Genomic DNA, 7,755 nt, shown 5'->3' on the forward strand with positions numbered 1-7,755 from the left:
TCTGGGAAGGGAGTGAGACTGAGCACTGAAAAGTACTCGAATACCTGATGGGGTGTTTTAAACTAAACCTTTCCCCGTCACGAAACGGAACATATACATAAAACGCAACGAGTCGACTCTAACTTGAGGGTTCCGTGATCGAACGCAGTCGTTTCGCAAACACACAAGCCTTCATGGCTACTTTATTTCAAAATGCTAATGTGCTATATATTTCTACGCTTTGCATTCGTTTCCTGCAAACTACAATTACGTCGCTTGCATGCAGTAAGGTATATTCAGAAAAAAAAAGTCAGCAACGAGCATCCACGGGTGTCATCATGGATTTGTACATCTCTCCGGTCCTGTCCCGGACAGATTCCAGGGCAGGCTGTGGTGTTCGAAGCATATCGGACAGCGTGGACATCAGTTGCTGGGTGTAGGCCAAAGGCGACGGAGAGAGCTCGATCCCGTGCATACGAAGCACGTCGCTGGAGCTACTGGGGCTGCAGCGCCGACCAGCCGCTATCTCGGGGTCGTCGTTCAGCGACAGGGCGACTAGCTGTGCCATGACCACGGCCACGGAGGATGCCCCTGCCTGTTCGCTGGAGGACACGGCCGCATTGAGGGCGGCGACGCCGTCCTCCGGTAGCAGCAGGAGGGACCACAGGGAGTCCGGCAGTGAGGCGACCTGGAAGCGGCGCTGGTTCCACACGAGGCCGTTGTTGAGCACCACGTCGTTGCGCCGCAGGTAGACGTTGAAGAAGTCGAACGGCTCCACCGTGAGGCCCTCACCTGAGACGTGTGACACGCAGAAAGATAATATCAAATCATCGCACACCGAACAAGATACAGCGAGTGTGTTAAAGGTGTGGTTTATACTATCCCTCTGGCCTGTGGCAAACAATATATAGGGCAAACGGGAAGGTGCCTCAATGATAGTACAAGAGAGCATGCCTCATCGCTACCAGGTGCCCCAAGCAGCAATCTAGCTCTGCATTGCAGAAATTGGAAAAAAGGCAAAAAGAAGGAAAAAGAGCGCAAGTGCGAGCCCGAGTTGCATGAAGTGGAAGTCATGGAAAGGTATGCAGACCAAGTATCACGTAAAATTCTTCAAGCATGGGCGATACGGGAAACAGGACAGCAGTGCGTTAGCACACCACCAATAGCTCTATCAAGTAAAGAAACTTGTTTCTTGAATGAACCCCATGGGAGATGAAAGCAATTTTGACAAAGAAATAAAAAGCGCGGAATTTTCAATAAAGTTTTAGTGGACAGACAGCTTCGCCGACGTTGTGTGCTTTTTTCCACGTCTGCGTTTGGTTGTTCGCGCTGTACCCACCCAGAAATCTAGAAGTTAAAATCTACCAAATCTGAGTAAATTGTGTGCTTTAACGCCCCGGAGCAGCACATGGTCTATAAGGGACGCCGTAGTGGAGGGATCCGGAATAACTTAAGACCGGCTGGGGTTCTTTACCCTGGGCTTACATTGGACATCACACGGGCGCTTTTTGCGTTTTAGTTGCATCAGTATGCGGTGGCCGCGAAGAACAGCATATGACATCTACCGCCCAAAAGTCGTTTTAAACGTTTAGCACCTAGAGGACCTTTTTGGATAAAGTGCTCCTGCGCTATCCCATAGTTTTTATTGTGCTCTTCTTTAGGCTCTGCAGTGTGTCTTCTGATTTTAATTGTGCTGCTTTCCACCCACAAACGAACCCGTAGCCGCATAACACCACTTGACCTACTCTCTGAATTGCAAGGAATGTAAGCCGTTATGGCATCATGAGGAGTTCTAGTGCTACGTTGCAGCTGTGCAGTGACGAATAACATGAAGGACATAGCTGCTGAGCTCCCCAACGCAACTTTTCTTTGTGGAATACGCAAGCTGATTTCTGAGCTCTTAATTGCTCTAGCACAATCTTCTCCTCCAACGATAGTCGAAGGATGACGTGGCCGCTTCGTAACCTAAATTAGTAACAGCGTGCACACAAGGAAAAAAGCGCTGGAGAGATGGACCTTCATAAACTAACCCGTAATTTTTATGGGCTCCTAAACAAACTCGTAAAGCCACCAAAATAATATTGGAGAAAAGTACAGAACAAAAAACATTGCGAGGACACTTTGGCAACTAAAGTGTTGAGAGGCGAAAGCCCAGGACACTATGCCGGGACATCTTCCGGTAGATGTGAGGTCACGCCGTTGCCGTGGCTATATCGATACCCAAATTATACATTTTTTTGAATATATTAAGTGTTAATTACACTTAATTACACATTTTTTCATCTAATCTGACACATACTCGAAGTTTTTCCGACCATTCTCAGATAATTTTGACTATGTCATGACGACTTCCGGTGGATTTTATGTCACACCATTCCCGTGGCTATTTCGATGTCCGCGCTATTTACACGCAATTTTGTCATTTTTGCCTATAATTAATTAATTAATCTACAGTCATCAAACTTGGCTTCTAGGTTCATTTTTCCTTCTCTATCTGAAGCAACTATTGTTTTTTTCTATCTTTTTTAGTTCCCGAGTGTGTGGCACGCTTTGTTAACGGACAACAGTATGAGCCATTAAAGGCTTTCGCCTTAAAACGGAAATACGTCACACCACTGCACTGTATTTGCGCAATACCTCGTTCTATGCCCACGCGCTTGTTGAGCGCTTGCTCTTGGCGAGAGAATCGTTCGGGTATTAAGGTACAAAAGTGATTGTAGAACATAGCTAAACATGGCCGGAGTTTCACATACTTTGCCTGGGAAGATAAGATTGGCCTCTGTGCTTTCCTCGAACAGACGGGCTTGACATCCAGTCTGTTCTCCGCCAGGTAGTGAGGAGCAGTGACCGAACGCTCCGCGTGTTGGACGATTATCAGCTGAACGTCCCACTCCTGCTGTTGTGTGTACTGTGCCATGCGTGCGTGCTAGTATTCCGCTTTAACTAAAGTGATCACACGCGCCCGAACTGTATATACGTTAAAATGTAGGTAGATTACTTGTAAATTGTACTTCTCTCCCCCTATCGTTTCTGCCTACCCTCTCACCTCTTCCATTTCATTTCTCCAGTCTGCCTGCTATCCGTTTACTTCCGCTGCCCCAGCTCAGATGTTTCCCGTAGCGATGGCAGATGCCGGGGCTAGCAAGAATCTTTTCCTTCCTTTTATTATTAATTTTAAATAAACCCTTGCTACTAATACTAGATGAGATAGGTAAATTCGCTCTGATTACGGCTTTCTCAGCTGCTGCAGGACCAAAATATTAAGAGCAGATTGCTTTGTTCTCTTGACCTGATCAGCCCGGAGATGGTGATGACGATAATGACGAATACTTGATTGCTCAGTCACGTGGCTTTTTGGGCTTGTTGGTACATAGTTCCAATACACTGTAGCGCAACAAAAGACGAGGACACAAGAGACGAGAGGCGAACACGAAGCCGAAAAGATAAATACGTCAGGATGTTCGTGTGTAAGCACACCTTTCATTCTCCTCTCAGATAAAGAGTTCGTTTTTCTAAGGAAATGATACTGTTGGCACATGTGATTCCTGTTTTCTGGCGTATGAATGTGATGCTTCAGGAGAATAAAATTTGTTGGAAGTTAGGGCTCGTGGGGTTCGACTCTCGTCTCTTATGTCCTCGTCTTTTGTTGCGCTACAGTGTATTGGTACTTGACTGCTGATGATATGGTCATATCTGAACTAGTGAATCCTAACCTTGCAGGTAGAGCAGCGCCGAGCAGAGCTGCTGGAGGAACTTCCACAAGTGCCGTTCCTGGATGCAGAGGGCCCTCACGGCGAGGACGCGGGCAAAGTGCTCGAGGCCATCGTCCGGAAAAGGCGTGACCAGATGCACCTGGCAGCCCGGCTCGTTGGTGGTCACGGCCAGAATCGAAAGGACGTGCCGGTGGTCGAGGCGAGCCCATTTCCAGAAGTCATCGTCACTCAAAAGGCGGTCCAGCCGCTGGTTGGCTGCCCTGGGGTCAGATTATCGGAGAACGGTTCATTATGTTGCAAGATGATCTGTTCAAAAATCGATCATGGTTCATCTGAAAAGCGCCTTTGAACAGCCGCTAATCTAGACAACACGACGGCAGGTTGGCACGCAGAGTTGATATACACGTACTCCGCGACCCAAAATCTCCTTCAGAGTGTCCCGTATTTATCTGTCCATGTTGTAAAAAATTCTCCTGTGCAAACTGCTGGCTATTTGGCCTCAAGCACAGACCACAGCGTAGCTACTAAAGTCAGCTTTTTACATAATAATCTAAACATCGGACCCTGCCTAATTGCCCGGAATCGGCGAAAAACTGCAGTCGTCTGCGCGCAGAATTTTCGTCTAGGCGAGCGGAGCAGATTTGACCGGCTGCGCCATCTGGGCTAGTGGGAGACCTACCAAGCTCCGAGCGACACTGGTTGCAATGCAATTCTCCAGATGGCGCAACCTCTCGAATTCGCTATCCCGCTCGCCTCGACGAAAATTCTTCGAGCAGACGACTCCATTTTTTCACCGATCCCGGGCAGTCCAGGCAACGTCTGATGTTAAATTGTTATAAAAACACGCATACTATGATAAGCTACGCTGTGGTATGTGCCTGAGCCCAAATAGGCCAGCAGGTTGCGCAGGAGAATTTTTCACATAACGGACAGATAAATAGCGAACACCCTGTATAGCTGGGGGGCGCACACGCGATGCTGCGCAGGAGGTCAAAGCAGGAGTATCGCAATAAACTGAAATTCTCCCGCAAGATGCGGTCTGCTGCGGCCTCCACTTCGTTCGCTTGGTGAACAAGTCTTAGAACACTGAAGAAGACCTATCCAACGCCCTGCCCTGTGCAGTAGTGATTCTCACCTGATGGCCAAGTATCGTTTGTGGTCGAAGGTGCAGGTTACCCAGTAGGCGAGGTGGTCCGCCTCGGAGAAGTGCCGCTGGAGGCAGAAGTTGACCGCGCACCCGCTGAAGTGGACGATGGAGAAGAGCAAAGCCCGGCGCCACGCCCGTTCCGAGAACCGCTGGGCGAGGACCTTCCACTCCGGGAGCGTGTGTGTGGCGACCAGGACGCTCCGGCACAGGTCTTGCAGGCTGCATACGCGTGTGCAGATGCGTTGGACGCGAAAGAGACGCCTGGGACCGCGGCTGGCCATCTTCTTCTTCTTCTTCTTCTTCACCTCTTTATAATGGCACATACCCACGTGGGGGGATTGGCCAAGGTGTAATGGTATACATAAGAAAATTTTCATAGGATTAAACGTGAATTTTGAAAAATGTATTCATGAAAAACGACAGAAGAATATTTGAAGTGAAATAACAAAGAACATTTTGGCGAGAATAATAATAATTAAAAAAAAAACTCCGAGACTTTTAAAGGAGTTAGCAAATCAACCTACCAGTTGCAATTATGTAATCATGTAGATTCCCACAAATTGAACTCAAAGCAAATCCTTTGGCGCTCGCTCCGAACGATAACAACACTGGCATAGATAACGGGAGCCCTAACCTGGAGAGAGGGACCTCCAGGTAAATCTTTCTCTGAAGTGCGAACTTTGGACAGTAGAGCAGGAAATGGTCCACAGATTCAACGACCCCGCATGAGTCACATAGGTTTGTTGGAGACCACCCACATCTGCATAGGTATAAATTTAAACTGGGAATCCTGCACCACAGTCGCGTCATTGATACCTCACACTGCCTGGTTTTACACGAACGGACGTTCCATTTATACGCTAAGTGCTGATAATCAGCAGTATTTAGTAGGGGATCGCGTAACCTGGCTGATATGTGTTGGAACCGCTGAAACCTGGAGATCGCCAGCAGACTGAAATTCGGGACGGGATGCGTTACTGGCCCGTCAAGAGCTGACCTTGCTAAATAATCAGCCACCTCGTTGGAATGAATGCCTGCATGACCAGGAACCCAGACAAAACGGACCTCCTTTAAAGTGGACGGGACAAAAAATCGCAGGAAGCGGCACAAAAAATATTTTTGGGAAGTTTCAAGGGAGACTAAAACTGACAAACAATCAGCCAGGATGATAACGTGAGATACATGACACGGAATTTTGTGCAGGGCCATTCCAAGAGCCAAAAATTCCGCAAAGAATATGGGGATATAATCTGGGATGCGGACAGAATAGCTCCATGCCAAATCCTGCGAAAAGATGCCAACTGCAGCTTTTTGGCCGCTGACGGAGGCATCAGTAGAAAGCACCACATGATGGGGGAATTCCGCTATATGACCAGAAAGAATGCCGTTTAAAATGTTTGTGGGCATGTGTTTCGCATGAGATGGGAAGATGTGGTCAAAATGGAATTCCACTGCTGCCGGCGTGTCGTCAACCCACTGCAAGGAACTGAGATCAACACCAATCGGGGTTAAAAGTTTCTGCGTTAAGGTAATTTGTGGCATTTTATACCGTGGCCAATGATGGTAAAAAAATAAGGCCTGCTGAGACACAAAAATAGGAGTACTGACATTAGTCATTGGGTCCAACGACCTGAGGAAAGTTCGCACCGTGAGTATTTGAAAGCGGGAAATTAAATCGGGCATACTGGCTTCGAGATAAAGCAGGGCGTTTGAAACTGATTTTGGGAGACCAAGGCAGAGACGTAGAGCGCGCCTTTCCAGTAAGATTAGGGGTTGGACCTTGTAGTTTGCGCTACCAGAGAACAAAACGCAACCAAATTCAAGTATAGGTCTTACATAAGCTTTGTAAAGTAACAATAATGTGTCGCGGCGCATCCCAAACCTTTTATTGGCGATTCGTGTCAGCCGGCCTAGAGCGCGTTCTCCTTTACGCACGTTGTTCTTGATATGAAGGCTCCAATCTAAGGTTGGATGGTAAGTAACACCTAGATATGTAACAGATTCCACTTGTGGAATCAGATTAGAGTGATGGGCTAGTGAAATGTACAAAGGCGTGTCTGGAGGAAATACCAGTGTGCCACATTTGTTAACATTCAGGGATAAATTAATACGGTGCAACCAAACTCCAAGAGCATTAAAATATCCCTGCATAATCTGGTAAAGCGAATGGATATCCGTGGCCGAGGCGAAAAAAGCTATGTCGTCTGCATACACAAAAACTGTTATATCAGGACGGATGGGGATGTCACTGACCAAAATATTAAAAAGCAGCGGTGATAGTACCGAGCTTTGCGGCACTCCTCTTGATTGATGGTAAGTATTAGAACGTAGGGTACCCTCTGCGCAGTAAAAGTATCTGTCCTTTAGAAATTCAGATATCCATGCATAAATGTAGGCTGGAGGATGTAACTGCGCAAGTCTGTCAAGTAAAATAGTATGTTCTACACTATCATAGGCCTTTGCTACATCAAGAGTCACCAAAGCTGAAACTTCTCTTCTGCGTATCGAGAGCCGGATTCTACTCTCAAGATCCACATGCGCGGTCCATATAGAGCATCCGCGACGAAAGCCAATTTGTGCTGGGCTAAGGCCATTAACATCCTGAACATGTTTTGTGAGACGGCTGTGCACTACCCTTTCAATTAATTTGACTAAATTTGAAGTTAGTGCAATTGGCCGAATATTATCTAAAACGTACCCTTTACCAGCATCTTTCCTCAATAAAATAATTTTCGCTATCTTCCAAGTGCTTGGAATCCATGCATTGCTCAATGAAGTATTGACAATATCTAAGAGGTTGCTTGTGAAATCCTTGGCTAAAATTTTAATCATACCAACAGTGACACCATCTTGCCCGGGAGCTGCAGGGTGCATCATTGCTAGGACTGAGAGGAGCTCTGACGCATCAACCTCGGT

At 47.1% G+C, this 7,755-nt stretch overlaps 1 protein-coding gene across 1 annotated transcript; it reads right to left on the reverse strand.

Annotated features, from left to right (window-relative positions):
- Nucleotides 1–289: 289 nt before the first annotated feature.
- On the reverse strand, nt 290–5,120 carry LOC149331792 (uncharacterized). Its single transcript, XM_089555573.1, has 3 exons — nt 4,828–5,120; nt 3,693–3,952; nt 290–771 (listed from the first exon to the last, which is right to left on the reverse strand). The coding sequence occupies exons 1-3, from the start codon at nt 5,118–5,120 to the stop codon at nt 290–292; spliced, it is 1,035 nt and encodes a 344-aa protein (XP_089411699.1).
- Between the last annotated feature and the right edge of the window lie 2,635 nt (nt 5,121–7,755).

Source organism: Amblyomma mixtum, chromosome 8 (assembly GCF_055824585.1).
Source record: "Amblyomma mixtum isolate Tamu chromosome 8, ASM5582458v1, whole genome shotgun sequence".
Classification (NCBI taxonomy): domain Eukaryota; kingdom Metazoa; phylum Arthropoda; class Arachnida; order Ixodida; family Ixodidae; genus Amblyomma; species Amblyomma mixtum.

Bases quoted from the DNA above. Each gene is read 5' to 3' on its own strand.
- LOC149331792 (XM_089555573.1), bottom strand. From the start codon at position 5,120: ATGGCCAGCCGCGGTCCCAGGCGTCTCTTTCGCGTCCAACGCATCTGC. The intron at 3,953-4,827 runs GTGAGAATCACT...ATCTGACCCCAG, and splicing joins AAACGATACTTGGCCATCAG to GGCAGCCAACCAGCGGCTGG. The intron at 772-3,692 runs GTTAGGATTCAC...CACACGTCTCAG, and splicing joins GGCGCTGCTCTACCTGCAAG to GTGAGGGCCTCACGGTGGAG.